Source organism: Hyalella azteca, unplaced genomic scaffold (assembly GCF_000764305.2).
Source record: "Hyalella azteca isolate HAZT.00-mixed unplaced genomic scaffold, Hazt_2.0.2 contig17004, whole genome shotgun sequence".
Lineage (NCBI taxonomy): Eukaryota > Metazoa > Arthropoda > Malacostraca > Amphipoda > Hyalellidae > Hyalella > Hyalella azteca.
In genome coordinates, this window is record NW_025946807.1 from 3063 (window position 1) to 30270 (window position 27208).

At 42.4% G+C, this 27208-nt stretch overlaps 1 protein-coding gene across 1 annotated transcript; it reads left to right on the top strand.

Annotated features, from left to right (window-relative positions):
• LOC108667109 (serine/threonine-protein phosphatase 6 regulatory ankyrin repeat subunit B) lies at positions 1-25926 on the top strand (the record flags this gene model as incomplete). The annotated part of the gene is given in 9 exon segments (XM_018154094.1): positions 1-122; positions 2822-4394; positions 4714-4916; positions 5448-5935; positions 6272-6548; positions 7347-7454; positions 7722-7882; positions 12571-12740; positions 25729-25926. Coding segments are annotated over 9 exon segments (3300 nt in total), but the record flags the coding sequence as incomplete, so codon positions are not given.
• Between the last annotated feature and the right edge of the window lie 1282 nt (positions 25927-27208).

Below are 27208 nucleotides of genomic sequence, written 5' to 3' on the forward strand. Positions count from 1 at the left end.
ATGAGCCGCCGCAGAGAAGCGTCTGGCGTGACAAATGTCTCGCCGCCTTACCAGGCCATCCAGATGGAGGAGCTGCCGCCTCACGCGAGCGGCGCCGACGACGTCGGTACGCCCTCCGTCTCGTGAGTGCTAATGGAGACTCAAAATTTGCGGTTGATGCTTTAAATTCAAACTTGTGGTGAAATATATACGTGGCAAATAACATGCAAGTGCCTTGTCTGGACATTTTGATTCTCGTATGAAATGTCAATTCATGGAGGAGCTGTTGAAGTAAAATCTCTGGAAATTTGTGCACCAATGAGGTGCAGTATTTTCATTTTTTGATCCCTTGAGATGACATTGTCACCCGAGAAGGGACATGTCCGCTTGAGAGATAGCATGCCTACTCGTTGAGAGGACCATAAGTTGGAACGACTGCTCGTTAAAAGGCCCATGAGGCGAAATGTATGCTCTTTGAAAGGTCCGTGAGGTGAGTCTGCTCGTTGAAAGGCCCGTGAGGCGAAATGTATGCTCTTTGAAAGGCCCGTGAGGTGAGTCTGCTCGTTGAAAGGCGCGTGAGGTGAGATGTCTGCTCGTTGAAAGGCCAATGAGGTGAGTCTGCTCGTTGAAAGGCCCATGAGGTGAGTCTGCTCGTTGAAAGGCCCATGAGGTGAGGTGTCTGCTCGTTGAAAGGCCCGTGAGGTGAGATGTCTGCTCGTTGAAAGGCCCGTGAGGTAAGATGTCTGCTCGTTGAAAGGCCCGTGGGGTGAGATGTCTGCTCGTTGAAAGGCCCGTGAAGTGAAGTGTCGCGCCTATTCTTGTAGTATCTACTGCGCCTTTCCTTCGCCACCACAAAGAAGGCTGGACACTGGGCACTGGACAGTGTCGCAGAGGTTACTCCAAAATAACTATACATGTTTCCTAACTCTGATCCCATAGTATTATATTTCTGGAGAACATGCTGATAATCTGACGTGGTTATTAACATCGGAAGATAATAAAGAAAAATTTGAGAAATTTTTTCGATATGATATTTGAATTAGGCTGCTATGAAAGATTTATTCTTTATGAAATCTAATAAATTATTAAGGGGAGCGTCTGCCCCCAAATCGAAAATTTTGACTTTTGTGGTTTTTATACTCATCTTAAAGCTTACATTCTGACGCATTTAACGGCACCAAAACCATCTCTGTACGTTGATTTATGCGTTCATGACAGATCGCTAAAGGGTTAGGGGTGGTGGAGTTCTTTCACATTTAAGATAGTGGGAAATTCCCGGCAGCTCACTTAAATAGCTAGTCTGAACACGCTGTGCTTCAGTTATTCGCCTGCAGTCGTACGGGATGGTTCTCGTGCCGTCGTTCGCACCATCCTTGACAGAAATTGAGCTCTAGTATCGTGTAGTCTTGCAACCTTGCACCCTTGAATGTTCATTTCGAGGCGCGCGCGACTTGGTCGGGTTCTACTGAAAAGTCAACTTATTGTCACAGCAAACCTATCTCCTCCTAAAATTTTGAAGCTACAGCAGTGAGTGATATACCGTTCGAATCTCAAATAAAAGATCTACAAATGATGCAGACGCTTTTCTAATTTCGTTATAGTTTGGATTTTATTCTGCAAAAGGGGGGAGGGTAACGGGGGTAAAATGAAAAAAATCCGAAAAATTCATGAAAAATGCTCTTATACCCACAAAAATGAGAATTTCAAAAAACCGTCTGCATCAGTTTTAGATATGGTCTTTACGCATCGAATGATATGTGTCTCCATGTTGTAGCTTGAAAATCCTTGGAGGAATAGATTTCTACAGTACCCCCTTTCTTGTCCGTTTTCTAAGAATTTCACGTTTATTTCATTTTTTTCTCGAAAATTTACACGAACAAAAGTCTTAGAATTCCGTTTTACATACGTGTCCCGAATTTCGAATCGTTCCGTCGATAAATAACTGAGATAAAATTTTGAGCAGACGCTCCCCTTAAAGAGCTTTGTCTTCAATGTCGGCTAACAAATTCTGAAAGTAAAAGCTTGTAGATGTTGAGTAGAGGGATATGTTATTATGTATATATGATTAGTTCAGTACACATTTCTCTTTATATATTATCTTAATCTTACTTTATTTAGAAATTATGTCAACAATATAAATGATTGGTCTGAAGTTTGGTAACGCTGGCTTGGGGAGCCATCCTGGCACCGCTGAGATTAGGTGTACGAGGTTCTGTTGTGTAAAATATTGGGTCGTTGATTTGGAAAATTTGTACACTCACAAATGTTGTTTATTGTCACAGACATTCATTTTCAACCGCCGTTGTCCCTCAAAACATTGTAATTCGTAATTAAACGTTGAATCGTTTCGGAAATCACTGTTGCTGTACGGGGTCACATTATTAAGTCGGCAAATCAAATGCGAACTGCAACTCATATCGGCACGCCGCATTCCATATGAGGGAGAAGAGTGTTATATAGTATATGTATGAAAGTGCTTATATATAATAAACCCAAAATGTCCTAGTCCTACCATGTCTTAGTACTAGTCCTACCATGTCCTAGTCCTACCATGTCCTAGTCCTACCATGTCCCAGTCCTACCATGTCCTAGTCCCACCATGTCCTAGTCCTAACATCTCCTAGTTCTACCTACACAACAGGTTCTATAATCTTGTATGCAGGTGCATAAAACTCACATTACTCACCGAGAAATTTATCGGGCGAAATAAATTTGTTAGGTTTGTGAACTGTGTTTCTGAATTGACTCGTGAATAATGTTTGCAAAAAAATATTTAATAATTATTAAATTATTGATTTGTCACACTTTAGACGTATATATTCACTTCTTTTCGGGTTTTAAGGTCGCAATCGCCAATGGCGCAGGCCATCGAAGAGAGCGATGCTAAGTCGCTGCAGGAAATCCTGAGTGACGGCGCCTCTCATGACGACGAGATCAGAGAGCAGCTGTTGCTGCACAAAGCGGTGCTGAAGGAAGGCAAAGGGTCACTTGAAGTGCTGAAACTTCTGCTACATCACGCAACGGAGCAAACGCTGTTTGCTTGGAACGAGAACTCCAGAACTGTCCTCCACGTGACTGTGAAAAACGCATCCGACGAATTCTCGAAATTAATCATCGAGAAAAAAAATGCTTTGCTTGCTGCAACTGATGGGCATGGAAATACGCCCCTGCATTACATGGTAAAACATGATCGAACAAAGCTGTGCGCGATGGTTCAGGCTTACCTGACACCTGAGGTCATAAACCGGAGTAACAATGTTTCGTTAACTGCCATTCATGTGGCAGCGATCGAAGGAAGCCCCAATATCATGAAGATTTTACTGAAGCGTGGAGGAGACCCGATGGTGTTGACCGCAGCGAAGTATACTCCACTTCACTTGGCCGCGCACCACAAGGCAGAGCAATGCGTTGAACATCTTCTAAAAGCCGTTCAAAAAATGAACAATTCCCAAGCAGGAAATCACGATTCAACGATCGAATTCAAGAACATGCGCACCAGCAAGGGACGCACGGCTCTGATGCTTGCAGCCAAATTGGGATACTTGGGCATTTGCAAGAAACTTGAGGGCACTGACGTGAACATGAGATGTTCGGACGGTAAGACTGCCCTGCACTACGCGGCGTCCAGGGGCATCGAACGAGTTATCTCCTATTTGGTTGAGAAGCTCAGAGCAGATTGTTCAATAACAGACAATCAAGGTTTTGTACCGTTAGTGTCATCAGCTGCTCACGATCCAGAGGGTTTCGCTTACATGCTGAAAATAACTCCAGAAAATCTCCTGAATGAGGAAGTCATTAAAGAACTCATTGATCAGGCCGCTAAGAAGTCGTTGAAGAACCTTGAAATAATGGCTAATAGAGCAGAATTTCGGAAACATTTGGAAGCATATCGCGATAAATCTCAAAATAGCTTACTTCATATCGCCATTAGTAATGGAAGTTTTTTATCTGCAAAAGCTTTAATGGAAAGCACCAATCTGAGCAAAACGGAAACAAACAAAGATGGCGATACCCCGCTGCACTTATTGGCAACGAAAAAGGTTGCAAAATCAGCGTCCCAAGAAGAAGAAAGACGGATAGTTCGGAACGAGTTGCTGCGAAGTGCAAAAGAGATTGTAAACTCTCCCAACGAGAAGGGGGAAACCCCTTTGTACTTGGCGTCAAAGTTTGGAGTTCAGGATGTTCTCTGCTTTATTCTGCAGAACAAACCTGATGTCCTGAAATGCACAAAACAAAATACCAATGCAGTGTACATTGCCGCGCGGCATGGGCACGATGAATGCTTGCGGTTGCTTCTCCGCAATCTGGGACCAAATGGTTTTAGCGAACTTAGAAAAATGGAACGTCACCCACTGCATTTGTCCTCCAGGCATGGCCATTTGGAATGTTCGAAGCTCCTCTTGACAAATTCTTTGGTGAGTTATGAACCGATTTAATCAATTAATTTTTATTCTATTATTCCTATATTTTATGAACTGTTGACCATTCACTAAGACTATCGTGACGTTTCTATAGCATGAAATAATTCACTTCTTGTTTCAAGTATATTTTCTTGGTTAAATGATAGATACTTCCTTGATGGGAAATCGAGCGCCTTGAAAATGTTGCGGTTTTGGATCCTCGATAATAGGAGAGATTGAAGAGCTATTTTCTAATGCTGGAATACAGGTTTCACTGATAACCTGCCCTAACCTCAATTAGCAATATCAAATTTTTTGCCTATTCTGACGGCAGGGAGACGAAAATTCCCTGAAAAATTTGAGATGCTATTTCAAGGATAAAACTGGTCGAGTTCACTATCCTGTTGACGAAGCATTTCATGGCAGACAAGGCGAGCTTTTCAGATTCCTGCTTCACCAAATGGAAATTGACAAAAACGATGATTTGTGCGTCCGACTACACAGATACTTCAAGCAGTGCCTGAATGAAGCAGAAATGTACGTAAGTACATGTAAACATTGCATTTCTTAGTGAAGAAGATTATTAAAATCAATAGAATTCGATTGTCGAATCTCAATATAAATGAGAATTCTGTTTGAGAATAAATCTCAATCCTAAACACAAGTAAAATTCGTCGAGTGTGATCAAGATTTTTACTGGATTTTTTTTCCTAAAACTTATTATAAATTAAATATTTTTGCAATGAAAAATTAGCTTCTTTAGAGGCATTATCATTAATTCATTTAATATTATCGTTACTGGATATAATATGATATAAAGTCGATTTAATGTTTATATGACGCCGATAGTTCGAATTGTTCGCTCTTGTCGCATGCATTTATTGTGATTGAACAAAATGATTTACGATACTAGATGATGGAGAAGCAGTATCCTCACAGACAACAAACTATATAGATGCTTCCGTATATTCTTTTAAAACTCTATCCTTCATTTGGCGCTGGAGAATTTTATATTTCATGGGAATCTCTTAGAATTTATAATTTACCCAATGCAATTTAATTTTTAAGAACTGACGAGAATCAGGCCGCCAAGAATTCAGCATCGGAGCAAATGACGGACAAGGATTCAGCCTCGAAGAAGCAAACAGCCAAAGATTCAGCATCGAAGGAAATGGCAGACGAGGGTTCAGCTTCAAAGATGCAGACAGCCAAGGATTTAGCCTTGAGGAAACAGGCGGCCAAGAATTCTGCCTTAGAGAGAGAGGTTGCCAAAAAATCCTCTTTCAAAAAAGCTGTTCTTGAAGCAGTAATTGAGAGTCCGTGGTGCACCGTGGCTTTCGACGGACAATTCTGTAATAATATTCGCCAGCTTGTCTCCAGCAGCAGCCAGGAAGAGGTTTCAGAAGAAGTAAAACCATGTGACTCCTTTGCATTGCTCATCACAAAACACCCGGACTTGGCCTGCCGAGCAATGGATAGACACATTACACCTTTAGACGGCAACAGGGCACTTCACGACTACACTCCTTTCGAGTGCTTCTATTTCAGGATAGAAGGTGAGAGGAGGCTGGTTAGAAAGAATAATCTGCTTCATCCCTGACGCCTGAATTCTTTGGGTTTTATAAGAATTAACTTCATAGTTTGAAACGCGCTAGTGCTTAATTATTCACAAGCCCTTATTTGACGTTTTAAGAAGGCAATCTAATGAGGGAAGTTGAACTCGAGACGGCTTTGACGAAGTCTCCGGTCTAGTATACGCATGTAATTAAACTATATATAATTTTAGAACCTTAATATGTAAGCTAGTCAGTAATTGCAGAAATATTCGCCACATTAACCAAAATATAGCCATTCTTACACAGGCTTTCATTCATGTTTTATTGCGTTTACAGAAAATCGAGTTCTGTCTCCATTCACGGACATCATTCCTGACAATCTAGCAACTGGTCAAGGAGACCATGAAGAACTTCCTGTCAGTTCTATATATAGAACGGTGCGCCAGTTAAGGGCGCAGATGTCCTGCACGGCTGCGCCTAACAAACAGAACCAACTGGAAAAAGATGCAAAAGAATCCAGCAATACGCGCTGGTCCAGAGATCATCCTCTCCTGAAGGCTGTTGGGAATTGTCAGGAATATGACCGCCGAGTGCTGTGTCATAGACTAACCATGTACGATGGTTTGTGCTCATCTCTTCTCAATGCATTTATCTGCATGATGATCTCTGAGGAGAATGGCTTAATTTGAATATGTGATATTATAATTGAGCAAGGCAGCAACCTGAGCTTAGAAAGCTGACACTTCTACTTCTACTAAGTATGGCCTTGCTGTATTTCAGTCAACAAATGTTGCTTCTTGTTCAATTAAGCGTGATCTCACCACCAGGCACAGAAGGAGAGTGGAAGTTCTGTAAACTCTGTACACTTCAGTGCTTATAACCGAGCAGTTTTAATGGTTAAGTAACTCGGTGAACGCAAATTTTCAGTTCCATAATTAGTGGGTTGGTTTCAACAAATTCCTGAATATTCACAAATAATTGATACACAAGTTTAAGTGCAATTTCTATCATCTTCAATTACACGCACAAGCTTATTTAAATATATTAAAGAATTATAATTCTGTGGACTGCTAGTTCGAAGTAAAAACGTCTAAGTATAACTCCGGACTTTATAATTGAACTGCATGTTGCTTTATTAACACCATGTCAGGAGGTAGCATGTCTACAAAGGCCCATTTCTTGGAGCCATATATAGGAGCAACATACAGATTATAACTATTACTTGGGAGGTCAAATTTAAAAACTTGCTATTCTGAAATTTTGACATTAAACTGTCCATCTTATTTTGCATCGCGATAATTTATTTTACATTTTCCCTATTCGTTTCCACGCAGACATTAACTACGCCTCAGAAAACTTAGCCAAAAATTTACCAATATTAAGCTACTTAAATATTAATTTCCTCGTTCAGCTCATGGCTGATGAACAAACTACGCTACGCTCAATGGTTCCTGTATGGCTACCTGGCACTTGACGTCCTAACTGCCATCATCGTGACCTGTCTCTTATCCTTCACTTGGTACGTAATTAAAGAAGTTCGCTATGAGGCATGAACTTAATTTATGTTTATTGAAGTAATCTGCACCTCTAAATGTCAGCCATTTTATGAAGAAAGAGAAAATTTTGATATCAATTCTTATATCGGACAATTTCCCCTCCAGCTACGAGAACAATGCAACCTTTGGCCTAACACTAATACATGTAGAGACCGTCTTCCTGATAGTCCTCTATCCCAGTTACAAAGTAATTATATAATTGCAATGCTATTCCTACCTTCACACGACAGGGAGTCACAACATTTGCAGCGCACCTTCAGCGGCGTGACGCGCCTGCAGGTGATGCAGGCTTACGACGACACGCGCTCTCCTGCGGGCGACACGCTGGCTGCTGCTGAAGCCGTGAAGCTGATGGCTAACACGGACTCTCACTGCAGCTCCTGGGGAAATGGTATGAGTAAGCTCGGCAATTGAGGAGCCGTGGTTGGGCAATAGGATGTCATGGGGCTATTGGGAGTCATTACCATGACTGGGAACTTTTGGGACTCATCACCATGCCTGGGAACTTTTTTGGACTCATCACCATGCCTGGAAACTTTTGGGACTAATCAACATGCCTGGGAACTTTTGGGAGTCATTAGCATGCCTGGGAACTTTTGGGACTCATCACCATGCCTGGGAACTTTTGGGACTCATCACCATGCCTGGGAACTTTTGGGAGTCATTAGCATGCCTGGGAACTTTTGGGACTCATCACCATGCCTGGGAACTTTTGGGACTCATCACCATGCCTGGGAACTTTTAGGAGTCATCACCATGCCTGGGAACTTTTGGGACTAATCACCATGCCTGGGAACTTTTGGGACTCATCACCATGCCTGGTAACTTTTGGGAGTCATCACCATGCCTGGGAACTTTTGGGAGTCAGTACCAGGGATTGGGAACTTTAGGCAGTTATCATCGTGAGTCATAAAATGTATGCTTCTCTAACTCATGGTACAAGCTCCGAAAATTTGTTTATAAATTATCCATTGTAATCAATTAGTAATTTAATTACGTTTTTTTGTGGGTTTGGGAATGTTTAAAATTGCTTTGCGATTGATCTATCTAATCACGATTGTATAAAAAATCTGAAGCTTTGTTTCCTATGAAATTCTGAATGGTCGAAAAATTCATTGGTTGTTTGCCAATGAAAAGATGGAAACACTGTTTGGTACCATATATTATGGTAACTTTGCATCATTGCAGAATTGAAAAACCCAGTACCTCTCCAAAATACCTGAAGTGCCTGAACATGGGTATTCTATGGACACAAGTGCCTGAACATGGGCATTCTATGGACAGAAGTGCCTGAAACTAGGACTGATATATACTAAATCAACCCAAATACAAACGTTTGTGCGTTTAGAAGAGTAACGGGGCGGACTCTAATCATGCACACTGATGCCTAGCCTGACAATTTGCAGTCGGTTACAATTAAGTGAGCAGCCAAGCGTCGCGTCTGATTACAATCACGAGTCGTGTACAGACTTGTGACTTGTAGCCACGCTCCTCTGCGAAGTAAGGCGCTTTTGTTTTGGAGACATGGGGCATGACTAAGTTAACCAAATGTCGGTACGTTTACCGAGAGACTGCCTGTAATACAAAGTACATACGATTCTTCTTGTTGAAGTGTATAATGGAACAGCTCTTGTACGGTTTCATCTTAGCTTCCGAGACTGCACGTATGACTTCATACATGCTATTAGCTTTGTATTATAAATATTGATTTCCCAGATTGCTGTTAGCATTGCCGTATAGAAAACTCATCAACAATCGAAATTATGTGCGAGTAGCAGTCTCTGATACTCTCGCGAGTAGCAGTCTCTCGCAGTGCGAGCAGTCACTGATATACTTACTTACTGCCCGTTGCTGTTATGCTGGTCGGCACGAAGGACAGCAACGATGGTCCTCCACTCCCGTCTGCCCCGGTCCAGCCTCTTCATGGAACACAAGCTGTTGTTTAGGGCTCCCAGTGCAGCCTAAACTGTTCGGCGCCAGGTGTTCTTGGGCCTGCCTCGTTTGCGTTTTCCCTCTGGGGTCCAGCTTAGAGCAGTTTTCATGATGGGGTTGCCGTCGCTTCTTACAACGTGGCCGATCCAGTTTTACCGCTTTCTCGTCAGAATGGCGGCTGCACTCTCCTGCTTGCACTCACACCTCGTTAAATATTGTCCTATAGGCAATCCTATAGGGATCCTATAGAATCCCCCTACCTATAGGATCCAGCTAATCTGTTTGACCCAACTAGCTGCGCAAAAATGTTCAGGTGAGTCTTCTATTATTGCATCTGTTGAAGGGTGTGCGACGGAAAGGCCAAGTCATCGGCAAAATCTAGATCTTCCAAGTTCGTGACAGGCGTCCTGTGCATGCCTATAGAATCATCCTCATTTGTGCGACACATTATCCAGTCAAAGACAAGGTTGACAAGGTTGCAAAGAAAGGAAGACATTACACTGCTCTGCTTCACCTCGTTCCTGACCTCATACCATACATCGCTGTTTCTAACGTAGCAAGTTAAGTTCACATAGAAGCTCTTGATCAACATCACAATTTCCACCGGTATTCCGCACGCTTTCAGGATGCTCCAAATCTCTCTCTGTGGACACCATCGAAAGCCTTTTGGAAGTCCACGAAGTTAATATATCGCATATAGCTGCCTCTGCCTCTCAGTACATTGTTCGATTATGTTGCACAGTGTATACATCTGGTCGATGCACTCTCTTCCTTTGCGAAAGCCAGCCTGCTCTCGGTGATCTACCGAGATGTATACGCTAAACCATTGAGTTAGTCAGTTGTCTTTAATTCGTACTTGTTTATAAGCATGATAATCTTGATGTAAATTTCTATCTTAACTTCGGCTCAGTTTTGCATGCATTATTCATTTATAGAATACTACGTACAGTTGCGGAAATGGCAATACGACCATACAGTTTTTTCTAAATATTTTTTCTTACATAAAGAAATACGGGATTCCAATTATACGAGGTTAAATTATTAGTTTAAAAGCGGTTCCAACGCTATACGTAAAATTTATTTGTTAAAGAAATGAGAAGAAATGATGTAAATAAAAAAAATTGTGGAAAGGGTTATGACCATGATATAGGTTTACCGTTTGTGGGTCCCATACACTCGTTTGAATAGGCAATATTTCCTCCTTTCGCTTTAATTTCACCAAATCTACAAAAATTTTTGAGGAATTTTATCCCTGGAACGAAGAATAGCCGTGCGTAGGTCGCTCACATATTGGAACTGGCACCCATTTTGGTAAACATTTCTCGCCATGATGACCCATAGGTTTTCAATGGGGTTGTGGTCAGGACTAAGCGCTGGCCACGTAAACAGGATAATATTCTGCTAATGGAACCACTTGTTTGCTAACTTCGAGGTGTGAATCAAAACACTTGCTGGAAAACATATGATCCCTCATGTTTCTCATCGGCCAAAGGGAGAAGATGGTGAAATAGCGTGTTCATGTACGCGTCGGAATCTTGTCTTCCTTGTAAAATAGCTAGAGTTGGTTTTCCCTTTCAACTGAACGCCCCCCAAACCATGGCCGAACTGACACTTGTTAGCCGCTCGGAAAAGAATTCAGGCTCGTGGTCCAAGTGTTGCAATATCATTGCCATCCATCTGGACCATCAGGCTTGAACTTTTGTTCATCACTCAAAATAATCTTGTCCCATCCTTCACCAAAAAGCACTTTTTCAACAAATTTTAGTCGGTAGACAATATGATTGTGTTTCAGCATAGGGACATTTTTCCGATTCATGTACTTGAATTTCTTCGAGTCATGCAGTATGTGACGGATGCGTCGTGCTGTCACATCAACTTTAGTGGCCAATTTTATAGAAGCAGAGGTAGCGCCAGTTTTAGAAGCCTCTGAAAACAGTCGTCTAAAATCCCTCTCGGTTAATTTTGGGGTTGATCCAGGATGCTTTTTTGATCTGTAGCTGTTCGGATTAAAAACGTATGATTGTACGACGGCTTTTGAGCGTTTTATTTACTTTGCAATGTCCCGTTGGCTTCTACCGCATTTTGCATAGGCCGAAATCTGCGCCGTCTCGGCCTCTTGAGTCTTTTCCCCTTTGGCATCTCTTTTACTTAAAAAATTGAAATGAAGACACTGAACTGATCTATAGAATTACTCCAAAGTACTCTAAGTGGCAGAAATAATGATATTCTTTATGTGGCTGTACTGTTTAACGTGAAAATATTGATGAAAATTATAAAAATGTAGAAAAACAATATCTTGGTCATATAACCTTTAATTTCCACCTTGTAATTTTTTTAATTTTCATCATTTCTTCTATTATTGGACGGACTGATCACGCTCCATTGATGTGGCTAAATGAGAACAAGTGTCTTACATCTCGTAGAATGCGCTGGGCATTATCATTGCAAAATTATTCATTTGATATAGAGTATGTTAAAGGTAAAGAAAACTTTCTTGCTGATGTTTTCTCCAGGTATCCAAGTTCTGGTGAGAACTCGGCTTGAGAACGGGGATGTGTAGTATTGTAAGCCCATTCCGTACTACTGACAGGCATGCAACCTTTCTTTGAGCCTAGTCATAGAATTAGAAGCACTTCGTCTTGTATGTCTCTGCGAGGTGGTCTGAGCTACTTAGGCTGCAGAGCACGACTCTAAGGTATGAGTTGGACGAGGTTAACTATTGTTTTCTATATTTGTTATTTGTGAAGGTTATATCGTGCTAATATAGTCAAATTATTTATTCATTGGTGTTAATTGTAAGTATTGTTGTCCGTCCTCTAGGACACAGCGGAGTCCTTCTCCTCTCGCGACTCCTCTCATTACGTCGCTACTCTCATTATTGCTCTCAGATAACTCTTATGCGCCACTCTGCTTAATAGTTAGGATAATTAGACTTGTAAAGATCTTTTGTTTATTGAACCTTGAGATAACAATCTCACAATATTAAATAAAATATATTAAACTTTCCGCGTTGGAACCGTTTTTAAACTTAGTTTAACCTTGTATACTCAGAATTCCGTTTTTCTTATGTAAGAAAAAATATTTAGAAAAAAACTGGGTCTTCGTATAGCCATTTCCGCAACTGTAGATGAAAAGTTCCCCTTGCAGCCAGCTGGGACTCAGCAGGCGCAATGGAGGTGTCGTCTGCCGCCTGGAACCGCTCCGTCTGCGCCGTCCATCACCTGCGGAAGCACACACCGAGCGTCGTCACCTTGGAGGTCTTCACTATCATTCTGCTTATCGGCCATGTGCTCATCGAGTTCAAACTTCTTGCCAGAGTGAGAATATATTTGTGCATGTCTCATTCGAATTTATTATTTTGAACACTATTCCAGTTATTGAGGAGAGCCCAGTGGGCTCAAGGCCAATTAGTTTGAGATACGCAAAGAAGAGGTTCTCAAGCGCCTGCTCTCTCTGTATTCCAACGAGTCATGTGTATCAGTCGGTTTCTACCATAAATTATTCAGAGAATTTACAACCGTCCTGGCCGGCCTTTTGACAGAATTCTTTCAAAAGCCTTAAAGCGAGGGGACTTAACCGGCCGATTGGAAAGAAGCTCAAGTCACACCTCTGTTCAATAAGTGTGACAAGAGGAGCCCGGTAACTATCGCCATGTCAGTCTGTGTAGGTGCCTGTACACGGGGACAGTACTGGCCGCCAGTTCATCCGCCGCTTGAACTATCCACGCTACTGGCCTCGTGTATAGGGGTTCAGCCGCTCCAGTGGCATGTGCCCGAGTCGCGGCCGAGACAACGATGTGTTGTTTTCTTCGCCGACAAGCGGACAATAGCGCTGATTCAGCCATGGTGAGAGCATCTGCGCCGCTCATGTGTCTTGGGTCAAGTGAATCATGGCTTGTTTCAACGATAATGGTTCTAAGAAGAACCCAACAAAATGGAATCCAGACGATATTCAATTTTTCTTTGAGATATTCAAAAAATATGAATTAATGTGGAATGTTCGCCATGCTAGGTACTCCAACAAAATGAAACGAGCATTTTGAAACTGAGAGAACTTATTAGTCAGGGTTTAGTTGTTCCCGACGTTACATTTTCAAGTGCTAGAATATAAAGTATAAAACAACGTACAGACTAGAGTTGCTGAAGGTGATCCCACTATCCATTTTCACAGACCTCACTCGACGGCTTCTAATGACGCACTAGCGGGCGCGAACCAGAAGATATTCGGCACCTTATACTGTCCTCGCGTGCAGGCTTAATTACTTGCCGAATAGTCACCAAGCGGCCGACATTTGTCAGATCAACTTGCCGCCTGCACTGTCCCTGTGTACAAGCACCTTATCAGACGGAGCAACAAGGCGTAGTGAAGTGCCGCAAAGAAGCGTTCTTGTGCATGTTTTATTTGTTGCTTTTATAAACGATCTGCCAGAAGTAGTGTCAAGCGCGTGCTCCATGTATGCTAACGACACAAAAGTTTATAATACAGTTAAGGATACGTCAAGCATAGTGCAATAGCAAAATGATCCTGAAGATTAGTTGACTGCGCTGATACGCATCAGCTGCGTTTTAATGCTGACTAGTGGCCCCTCGTGGCACCAAGCGTGTTCCGCTTCTTTTGGCCCTCGCTCAAAGTTTTGGACTGGCAGCCTACCACCAGTGAGTGTCGCTAGGCAGAGTGACATATATTTTGTATTTCTGTCTTGACCATCTTATGTATGTACGACTGTATCACACCTTATACCTGTGTTTCCGCTCCCTCCCCTCCCCACACCCTAAGGCTCCACTCATCCGACTGACCGACACAGCTACCGGTTTCTACACTGTCACTGATGACGCTACTGCGATCAATAAACTGACATCAGAAAAGGGACACAGGCTTTTGAAAACATCAACTTGACCACCAAAATAGCCCCCGACCTTAGAGCCAAACGGACCATTTTCGTACAACTTGACGGAGACGTAGGAAGCCACACTGCCGACGAAATAGCGTACAGTAAAGATTTGACCAAAAATACAGGACGAAACGAAAACAACCAACCCTTTACCTTCCTCAAAGTCTCGAGCGACTCACCCACCGCCTTCATCATCATCATCATTACCCTCCTCCCCTACTCATCATATCCATCAAAAAAATATAAAAACAAAAAATAAAACGGCGAGAAAACATGCATGTATATATATGGAGAACCACCAACCTCCCATCACATATCTTCCTCAAGCATACAAAGCCGCGACGGGTTCCCAACCCCGAACAACCCCAATCACCTACAACCTACCTAATCATGCGCAATGCGCCTTTTCATATCCTACTATTTTTTCCGTTTTATCTTCCTGTTTCTGGCCATTCTGTGCCACCTCCTGTTCTATTACACTCTTTCGTAGTGGCACCGCAACCAACCAAACCAACTAACAACTACAATTAGTGTCTAAACTGCCACAATGACCACTGCACGCTAGCCGCCAACTGTCCATCCTGCAAGCAAAATATACAAGACAAAAAACAAGCCCAGCAAGAGACTATCGAACACAAAAACAACCAAACGTGCCTCGACACAGCCAAACAAGCAATTAAATAAACAAACATTCCACAACACAGCCTGACACTTACAGACAAGACGCTACCTAAACAGACCGTAATTATTCTCGAAGCCCATATCGCCCACCTCTCCCATCAGGCTGGGTTTGGCAGCATAGTACTATCCCAATCATTGAAGACCTACTACGACATTTACGCGACTTTTCCTGGCAGAGACTCTGCAAAAATATTCAACTTCTTTTATAACCAACCTTAAACCAAGAATCCCGACGCCGACTTCAACTTCTAGATGGAATTTATTGATGACGACGATATGAGACGGTCTTCACTCTACCTTTCTCAACAACCAAAAGACGACAACCGAAAAAATAACCCTCCACCACTGAAATACTTAACCCTTAAACGAAAACCGTGACCATAGAAAAAGGAAAAACCCCGACGAAAACTACAAAGAATTACATCATAGGACCCGGACTCAACGAACTGATCACTATCAAACTATTTAGAAGCTCCAGAGGCACAGTATAAATTCCCAGACCCACCCAATCTTCGATTTGCAGACAAACTAAGAAAGAAAGACTACGGACTGAAGCTCTCGGTGAAGGACGCAGACTCATCGAAAGTACTTGACTGAAAGAATGAAGATACAATCAACCACTATTAGAAATCATTGCCCACGATTCATTTGCCATCATGGACAAACACTCGACAACAACCGAAAAGACGACACACTCCACATTCAAGCACCCACCACAATGACCCCCGCCCTCTCTGGAGATAATACAACACAACGACTGCCACTGGTGCAACAACAGATTATCTCTTGCAAACATCTACCACCACATAGACCAAGACATAATACTACTCAATGATCACTCCATCACAGACACAAACACTCCACTCAAAATATTCAATTACAACATTCATAGCTGCAACACAGCACAATTCACTCCAGTGCTGCCAAAGCAGTAAAACGCCATATCCCATACAAACACCATTCAAACTACACTTCCATATCGACATGCTCGCAATCACAATAGATACTCAACAAGGACTCATCACGATAACAACTACATAAGAGTATATGCCACCCTGCATAGACTATATTAACTACATTGATTTCCTCGCACTTTCGATTTTTGAATAGGCCCTATTCTGTGTACCACCTCGCGGCATAAGCGCAAGACACACAACATTAGGAAACAGCTCCTCCAACCACATACTGTAGGAAGACAATTACACTCACTAATAACCCAACGCAAATGTACTCACATAGGTCCCTACGTTCCAACCCTAAACACCCACAACAGCACAACATCACCTAACAGAGTCCTACACAACAATAAAGCTGTGAAGATCTCACTAATTTAGGCTCAAAGGTTCACAGAGTAAAGTTTCACAATAATGACTACAAATTTTCAAGATATCAGCACAGTATTCTGACAAGCAATGATGATTTTAATATTTTTTTCTTAAATCTTGATATTTGAGGGAGGCCACAAGAGGAATAGCTCCGATCAAATACCTCCTAAGTTAATAAATCAGGACTCAGAACACATAAAGTTCATAAAGCTAATCAGATGACAACATAACCATTACTACTTTGAATTTAACTGGAATAGTTTTTAACAACTCATATTTTACTCACACTGATGCCACATGGCAGACATTGGATAGGATTACGTCATGCTATTAAACTATCATCTTAAATTTTCTTATGATTAATCCTATTTTCAGATCTTGTTTGATACGAGACTACAGCATACATTGCAATAGCAAAATATCACAACACAGTAAGGATTATGAACTGAATCAATATTTCTTATTATTAGATTTTCAACCCGGTTTCAGTGCTCTCAAGTTAAACAAGGAAATTCCACAAAGCAAATGAATCGGCTACGATTTCGCATTTTGTGGTAGTGTTGCATTTGGGGAAAGTCTAGATTATTATTTGACAAACATTGTTGATATTTTCGAATTGTGAAATCCTTTTTTGTTTAAACATTACCACCAGACGTATTGCAGGATAACTAGGTACATTTTCAATTGTCTTGAAAATGCCTTATTTCAAAAGTCATGACAAAATGAAATAAAACATTTTAGAGACGTTCACTACAAAACATTCCAAACATACACCTACAGCCCGGAACCATTTTCCGTCAGATCACATTCCCATAATGGCCACCATATCTGCAAATCCCATACAAATACCCATCCGTCCTCGTAGATCCTTCCATGGAGCAAACTAGACGCGATCCAAACAAACAATTATCACACGATACCTCAATCCATATCATAACACACCGCTTCATTCCCAGCTTCAAACCCGCCCAAGAAATATTAATCATTTAAACTTAACACCAAGCCACTCTCCAATACATTCACACCCATGGTCCATCGCCAGCGCTCAAAAGACAACTCATCACCCTACGTCATCAACTACACACAACATGCAGGTATGATAGCTAGTCTCCAACACCAAACAAGCTGTCACATGCCTCAAACGCAACAGAAAACATATCACACCCGAACAAAAAAACATCAATCTCTGGTAGGGCATGACCTTATGTCCTTATGATGAGTTCGGGACTTCCTAGTCCCCGGTCACGCTGATGCGCCGCCTTCGTCGTCCATCCGTCTCGGAGTCGTCGCTAGGCAGGTCACTCCACCCTCGGGTCCCGGATGTAACGTTGGACGTGTTCCGTATATTTGCCCTACTTTGGGCCAGCTGATGCAAGATGCTGTTGCTTGTCACTTGCTGAGGGCAGTTTCCCATTACTGGACAATCCGGAATCTTTCTCAACCAATTGTCCAGTCGTCTCTTGAAAGTTGCAATGGTGAACTCCATTCCTCTCAGCATTTTTGGCAAGGCATTAAAGAGCATCAGTCCTACCACGGATAGTGATTACTCACGAATAGTCTGTACTTTGGCCGCGGCTCGGTTATTAAATGGGGTAATCCTGCACAGTCTCTCCCTCCTTTCGTTGTAGTGTGTCACTATTCTGGAGGTCTCGCTCTCAAAGTTGGGAGCCAGTCCGGTTATCATCTTCCAAGTGTACAGTATGATATACCTCTCTCTTCTCCTCTCCAGTGAGTACAGACCCAGGTGTTTCAGCCTTTCCCAGTAGTTCAGGTCCATCTGCCTCATGCCGCTGATCATGTACGTGAAGTTCCGCTGCACTGTCTCCAGTTTCCGCACCGCGCCCGCCTCGAGTGGCGCCCAAAGTTTGCAGCAATACTCAAGATTGGGGAGCACGAGAGCTCCAAAGAGTGGAATCTTCGGTTCTGCTTCTCTCGTTTGAAAAATCCGCCAAATCCACCCCAACCGTTATCGGCTGCGCGCGACTATTTTCTCGAAATGGGCATCAAACGCGCCTTCGGTACTCATCAGCACTCCGAGATCTCGAACTAGTTGCTTCTTCTCAATTTCTGTGCCATCTGATGTCAAGTAGCGATGTGGCATCTCGATCTCTGTGCGGACTCTGCATCTCATTACTTCGAACTTGGTGGTGCCGTTGAACCGCATATTCTTCACTAGGGCCCAATCGTAGATTGTCGACAATTCATCCTGTAACATTTCGCAGCCTACGTCATCTGTGATCTTCATCAGCACTCATGTATCGTCCGCAAATGACGATGTAGATGCATAGGTAAGTTCCCAGTCGATGTCAGCAATGTGGATGACAAAGAGGATCGGTCCAAGCACTGAGCCCTGTGGAACTCCGTTTTCACCATCGCTTCTCTCGATGTCGCGTTTCCAATTGCGACAGCTTGTATTCTAATTGTAAGGAAGTTGTGGATCCAACTTAACAGGCTTCCACCTACCTCTAACAGACTAAGCTTTCTAAAGAGCACCTCATGGTCAACTTCGTCAAAAACTTTAGCAAAGTCTAGGTAAACTACGTCTACGCTAGCTCTTTCCTCCGGCTGGTCCACAAGCCGTTGATGGTGCTCCAGTAACTATGATAAACAGGAACGATACCGCCGTAAACCATGTTGTCCATTATTATACAGGTCAGCCTCTTCCATATAGTGGACAAGCCTCTTGGCCACTACCTTCTCGAAAACCTTGATCACATGTGAGGTCAAGGTCACAGGTCTGTAATTTTGGGGTCTGTCCCTCGGACCTCCTATGCGAATTGCCGTTATCAGTTCCATTTTGAGGCCCTCATAGATAATTTTCTCAGTCATCGAGGCTTTCCAGAGCATTGTGAGCGGAGCTTTCAGTGCTCCAACGTACTGCTTCAACAGCACTGTCCGAATTCCATCGCATCCTGGCACTGAAAACGTTGCCAGTCTTTTCATATTTATTTCCATGTCTTCTGGTCCAAATTCAACGTTCTCCAACCCTCTTCCGCCTGGCAGCTCCTAGAGAACTTCAATTTCATTATCGTCCCTTGAGTAGCGGGGGTTACTGAACACTGAATCAAACCGTGATCCAAGTAACTCACACATGCCATGGTCATCTCCGACAATGACTTCGTTATCCTTAAGCGGGCCTACTGGCGTCTTTATTTTAGCTTTGGACTGAGCGTATTTAAAAAAAATACTTGGGATTCTCTTTGATGACCTCAACCACTCGCTCTTCCTCGGCTTGTTCTTCCATCCTGTGCGAGTCCTGCAGCCTGATTTCGATTTCCTTGTGCAAATATAATAGCCTCTGTCTCCTCATACCACTAGTGGATTCAGCTATATATTTATTCACTTGCGTTTTCTCATAAGGATTCGTCGGTCTCCCGGAATGCTGCGGACTTTTGGGCCGGTTTTTCTCGGGGTATGACGCACACATAACTGTGCTAGTTTCTCACCTGGTTCCTCTGCATTCATCTCGTGAAATTCCACTCTCCAATCGATTTCGTCAATTTTATTCTAGATTGCCACCCAATCCGCTGGGTCACCCAGTTCAGCCATCCTGGTCTCTATTTCATTAAGGGTTTTGTAGAAAATTTCCGGCGGACAAGCAGGCGGTCTATAGACTATGGTTTCGCACAGGTCGAATTTTTTTATGTGGAGTAGCACCTGCTCAACAAAGCCGTCAGAGTTTCCAGATTTAGATCTCATTTCTAGAGTGCTTCTTGCGAGGGTTTTCTAAGGTAGACAATTACTCCACCCTTCTCTCTTCCTTCTTTCCGGTCCGTGTGGTAGTTTTGGAATCTTCCATTGCAATTTCTGAATTGAGGATATCGCTTCTCAGGTGCCACTCCGTTAGTGCAATTATAAAGATCCCACTCTCGCAGATCTCACGCAGCTCGCCAATCTTGCGCTCGCCAAAGATCTCACGCAGCTCGCCAATCTTGCGACGCGCTCTTTGTGGGAAGAGCCCATCGATGTTAGCCAGCAGAATGCCGGACTCTTCCCTTATTGGTGCGCTTACCTGCAGCGACACCGCTCTGCCAGGTGCCCCTGGTACAGCAGCTCCTGCATCTGGAGTTTCATTAACTCCAGCTGCTGCATCTGGTGTTTTATTTGCTTCCTCATTTCTAAAAAAGCGCTGAAGGTAACCTCTGGCCCCCGCGTGCGTTCCTGTCCCATACGCATGGAGCACTCCCTGTTGTAGCTAGGTCATCTCTCCTTCTCCAGGACTAAGCTCCGCACCGGTCCTTATACCAGTGTTTCCCGCAACCCTATCACTGCCCTGTCTTCCCTGTGATGGTGGGGGTGAATAGTTTACCTTGTATTTTTATTACAAAGTTGAAGACTTCCTAATTCTTACTATCGTTTGCACCTCGTTTCGATATCTTTAATCACTTCTACTTTGCCACAAGGGTAAATCAGAAATACAACTTTTTCGTACTAAAATATTACATTAACTCGTCAATTTCCTGTCCTCTGATACAAATTAGAAACTTGTCAGGTTCTGGGCAGAGTGGCTATGATTTGGCACGATGATATACGGTTCTAGCGTCGAAACAGCGAACTAATTAATCAAGGAAGAAATGACAACACATGGAGGTAAATTCTATAGTTACTATATTATAGGAAAATCTAGTCTAATACAATCGGGCAAGTCGGCGAAGCTCAGACACGATTTACATGGGAATTCCCCGACACAGTATTTGGTACAAGATATCCTATCCTGACCTATCTTCCCAGTTATTTCATTGCTACGACACCCGTCTCTACGGAAAATAAGAACAATTTCTAACTATGTTCCCCGTAGTACATCACCGAGGTTTGTGGAGACGATAGCGTCCAAGGCGCATCTGACGGCAAACTTCTGTATGAGCCCTGTGAAGTGCCCGGCAGTGTTCTTCGATGACGACCGGCGAAAGTTCGTATTGCTATCATATAGCTGCTGACGGCCCGATCGTGGTAGTTCTCCTCTGTTGTTCGTAGGTCGGCTTCAAGATACTATCTCGGCAGCAATGGGTAGTTCTACTCTGAGTTCGTAGGTCGGCTTCAAGATATTATCTCGGCAGCAATTTAGGTAGTCGTAGCTCCTTTTATTCGATGATAACCAGTCGTGAAATCTCAGTGTAGTTCCACTATTTCGAACAGATCAGTTCCACTATTGCTTTGTCGGTGGTTTTCTTCTTCTCGGCGATATATAGCGCGGCCGGCTGATGTTGTCTGAAGAGACGTCGTGACTCGAAAAATAACGAACACCACAATTTGTCTCTAAAGCATTCACTGTTCCGTGAATACTAGTACGCGCTACAAACGACATGCGGATTGCAAGGACTTCCGCGCTCGACTGACTCCGCGCTCTACTGGCTCCGCGCTCGACTGACTCCACTTCAGCGGCTCTTCCTCATATAGCCCCGCTCAACCGTGTAGACCCGCCCTTGTTTGAAATCTCTGACGGTTTGCTTGAATCTTTAATACATATAGAGTTGCGATCCCTACTAATTCCTATACTAATCAGGGGCTGTGGGGGTGAGGGAGAGGCCTGGCGTCTAGCAGGAGCCCTTCGTTGTGGGGTGAATCATTGCTGCCTCCTCTTCTGCCGGCTTCCTCCATTCGCTTCCGTGATTTTATGTGAAGAAATCTTTAGTTGTCATTTGTGCAATGCTCTTTTTGTATAACACTCCAGCACGACTTGGGGCGATAGAACATGCAATCCTTCTAATTTTACACCCTCATGGATGCCCGCTTCCGTAGGTGCAGAATTTATAGCACAATCTGGAATGTGAAACTCTGCAGTCTTCGCCCTATTTCCCTTGTTCACATTTCTTTTGCATTTACTTCCAGCAAACACCTTTCCTTGCTGGTGGTCTGCTTGAGGGGACTTCTACAATTTTGCTGTATGGTAGGGGTGGTAGTTTTGGAAGGGTTGGAAGAGCTCGAAGAGATGATGGCAAACCATCTTCTAAGTCGCCATTCTTCAGGGTTAGTACGGCAGCCGAAGCGTAGGTAATCCTAGTGTTTGGGCCTAATTCAGAGGAAGGAATGTCGGTAGGATCAGATGTTGGGGCACTGGAAGTGCTGAGGGCAAAGATAAGGCTGGGAGTAGGTGTAGGGTTAGGTGTAAGGGAATAGGTGGGGAGGGGGTAGGGGAAGAAGCAAGGGTACTGTTAGCTGCAAGGGAAGAGGAGTTGGCACGGGGGGATGCGTGGCCAGCATCACCGGGCACGCAATCCACCGGTTTAGGTTTTTCTTTCAGGACTGCGATAAGTTTTTTTCGATTTCTTTGTAGTTTTTGCAAATATTCATTACATAGTTCTCACAATCATATGAAACTATGGTTTGATCGAGACAAACGAGGGCATAAGTCAGCATTTCGCTACATTCAAGATGAATGAATAACCGGCATTTGCTGCACGGCAGTACAAGTGTCGCATTACAAGGCTCCTTGCAAATTATACACGAGCTACCCTTAGGGGGTTGCACAACAACACATTTATCCACCTTACCTTGTTTTTCTTATTATAATATTACATTGAATATTTTACACAATTACACTGGATATCCTGCCTCACACTGAGCTCAGACATTGACCGCAAACCCTTGAGCTTGGAACGCTGGGCTCACAGACCGCTCTGTAGGCTCGGTAGGAAATCATAAATACCTTCGGGTATGAGCACAATTGCTGCTTCCCTCTCTTACTACAGCTCAACACTCTTATTTTTTTCAGTTATTTAATGTAAACAATTGACACGTAATGTGAACATTTCACTGCTTCACGTATTGAATGCTATAATTTCATTCTACTGATCTGCTATTTTTTCGTCCGGCCTTTTTTTATATATAAAAGAGTAATTTTCTGAAGGCTTTCACACTGAACAAATTATACTCTTATCTTTTCTTTTTACTGACTTCCCTTGGTTTCCACATCAAGGGGCTTGTCTCTTCCCCATTCTAAACAGCTTCTTCACCCACGACCTCTCGCCACCACAACACAACATAGGCTTCATAGCCTTAGCAGATGACAACACAAATAACTACAGGATTACTCACACAACCACGATGCAACTCAAACACAAAGCACTCTGTACAACAGATTAACATCTTCGAAAATAAATAGCTCATAAGGACAAACACAGTTAAGTTTAAAATCATATCCATCATTAGGCGAAATACTTCTGACATCATGGACAACACCCACTGTCAATACACGAGCATAGGAACAGTTTTAGGTATACCCTTCACTAAACACGGCTTCAGCTCCCATATAACGAAAAAAAAGCAATTGCCCTCAACAATCTACACAAAATACATTGATTTTACCACCTTCCACCTAACATAACACGCACTTTATAACTCTCCTTTGTCAGACCATCTCGAATTTACCCCCAGATGCCGTTACCCACCTAATCAAAATCATCCATATCCAAACTGCAGGCAGTACAAAACAAAGCTCTCCTATTTATCCTAAACACGCACTTGTCAAGAACGCAAAACTTGGTCCACCATCAAAACATATTAACATATGATCCTCAAGTCTTCAATTCCCTTACACGCGCTTTACACGCGCTAGGTCCCTCACCTCCGCCCCTGCACATTTAACTACATAGCGGACCTTCCCGCACCCGGACGGCAGTTGTTCCCATCGCATCTGGATGAAGCTAGCACGCTGACGGACTGACGCAACTCACAGAGAGTGACACACAGTAAAGACATACTCTCTAATAGAGAGTATTCAAAGACGTGCAACAAGAATAATTACAGGTCTAAAGGGCAAGTGAAGAAATATTAGAAATTGCGAAGCTTCCGAATCTCTGTTACCGACGTCTGCGTGATGACCTTATTGAAGTATGCAAGCATACTCATGGTTTAGACAAGGTCCCAGAAGGATTACTAGAACTTGAAACAAGAACCAACACCAGGGGTCACGGGTATAAACTAAAAATACTGCGTTTCAACTCATCCATGCAACATCACTTCATCTCGCTTCGAGTCACCGACATGTGGTACAGCCTCCCTGATGATATTGTTGACGCTCCGAGAAAAACACGTTCAAGAATAAAGTAGACAAAGCTATGCAAAAGCATATGTTCAGTCTTCAGTTGTCTAGTACCCTCCGGAACAAATAAAAGTCCAGTAACAACTTCATATCGCCGTCAGTTGAAGAGTTCTGGTCAAAAGGCTAGTTTTTGAACTGTGAACCGTCACGGAAAGTACAAGAATCGGCGATAAGCCTAACCAGGCTTATTATTCAACGCCGAAGATGGTATACTACTATTTTTCATAGAATTTTTAATTTTATATTGGAATTATTTGAAAATATTCCATTTCGTATTCCTAAAGATTATAACTTCTGTAATATTTGAGCAGTTCCTACAATTTTACAAAGTTCGAATTCATATATGAAATATTTCAAAATATTTTTTACAATATATCTCATGCAATTTTTTATTCATATTGTATATAAAATGCAAATTTCTAACGCTTCTGTGATGATCCAAGGTAAGAACTGTTTGTAATTCTGATTCTGGATCAAGTTAACAACCCTAACATTGAATAATTAAAAGCTCAAAATTGAAGAGGTTGGGATATGATGTGTAAACTAGAAAGTACTAATAAAATTGACAAAAAAATAACTAAATATACATATATGTGCAGGCTCGTGTTATAATCCATACTTACATTATGTAATTTCGATTTCCCAGTTCGAAGAATTCCTGTTTATTTGAAGACCAATGAGCATTTCTTAATAAGAATTTTCTTGGTGTTTTCGTCAGTTTGGTCTCTGAAACTTTTGATAGTATTTGAAAATGCAAATACTTCCATGGGATATTTTTTTATGATAGTACAACGTTTCGACATTATAATATTCATCATCAAGAAAATGGAGAGTTTTGTAACACGTAAAATAGAAATTTAAAGATGAAATATGTACAAACAAAGAGTATTCTGGTTACAATTCGAGAATCAATATTGGAAATTACTCGGAAAATAATTTCACGTCCTGAAAAAGCCAATGTTTGCAAGTTGGTAGCTGGAATCGCACTCTTAATAATGAGGGCCTCAGCCATCGCCAGTCTTGCAGCGTCGGGGCACCGCATGCCGATGCTGGTGCAGGCTTTCAATGCTGCGCTAGTGAAGGTGTCTTTGAGAGGTTGGTAAGACCACGATTAGGGATACCAACAACGAGCTCACCTTCCCGGTCATGTGGTGCCCCGGTCAAGATATAACCAAATTCAACCATTAACTTATTAGCAAAACTGCATTTGTGATCTTTACAAATCTATGTACATGTTCAGATCTTAATCCATTATTTATTTTCGTTTCAGATTTTAAATTAGGAAGTCTGATCCTATATTTAGGATCGGACTTTCTAATATTTAGTATATGTTCTCGTCAAGGTTTAATAAATACGTGTTTCAACAGGTCTGTTGTGCGGCAGTTTCGAAGTGTTTTTCCTCGTCCTTTTCCTTGTGCCTCTCTGGCACCACAAGCACATTACCTGAGAACGTTGATCTAGTCGGACGCCTGCTGCGTCTTGTGGCGCTGGGGCTCCTCGTGCTGGCGCTGGGAGTCCTCGCGCTGGCGCCGATTCCGTGTGACTTTGTCCTGGGCTGCCGACAGGTTTGTGATATTGTCCATTCTCATTAGAAACTTATCGAATGAACAGATTATGGCGATGTCTGGTACGAAAGAGCTTCGAGGTCACGTTACATACTGAATAAGTTTGTTGGTGATGAGCAAAAAATATGACAGAAGAGAGGATATGAACAGTTAAAAACAAATATGCTCATAATTAAAACGCCATACGAAAAATGTCCGTCTTTAGTCGACGACGATACACCTGCAATGAAGGACGCTGAACAGGCGTGTAGACCAGTTTAAACATAGAATAAAGGGGTAGTACAAATTTATGTTAAAAAATCTTAACTATATCGCAGTGCTTATTCTGTCAGTGATGGCTTTATAACATTTTTGATATTTGCAGTATAAAATCAACGCTGGGAGATAATTGTTCGATAGTCACGTAAAAGAACTAACCGATTCTTGACGCATGAAGTATTATTTCGTTCCTCCAGGAAAATGTAGATATATGAATCAATTCTCCAAAACTCTCCTACATGAGTTGTATTGACCAGGTGGTAACTAAATCAGTTTCATGTATAAAATTAGGATCATGATTAAACAAAATAAATTTAGACCATATTAAAGAAAATAAATTTAGTTCATAGTTCAGTTGACCAGCAATTGTATCAGCATAACAGAAGATCAGCGCCTTGGAGGGGAGTTCGTGTTTCTTCACTGCACGAGTATCCCAGTTATACATAAGAGAGATATTCAATTTCACGGTTAATTTTTACAGCGTTGATAAAATAAAACATTTAAGCGAGACTCAGTACAATTGATGTTAGACTTGACTTAGTTTAAAGTTTAAAATTATACCTGACTTTTCAGACCATCGTTTGGCAGCTGGAAGTGCTGGCAGTGCTGCTAGTGTGGGTTCACATTGTGGCAACTCTGAACAAGATTCCTCGGTTCTCGGGACTTATTCCAATTGATACCATGCTATTATTTCGCTTCACGCTGCTTCTTCTGCCTCTTCTCCTCCTTTTGCTTGCATTTGCCGTGTCTTTTCATTTTATCTTTTATGATAACACGACTTTTGGTTGGCCTTACTCTTTTGTTAAGACCATCACGCTGATGCTTGGCGATTTTGCTTACGATCAGACTTTCTCTTACGATAACACCAAAAGATCGTACCCAATCCTGTCAAACCTGTTGTTAGTTGTCTTCATTGTCTGCATCATAGGAATCGTACTGAATTGTGTCTCTGGAGGCGTCACAGAGAAGATCGATGAACTAAGGAAAAAGGAGCAAGTAAACCGAGCGAAAGCGCTTCTTCGCA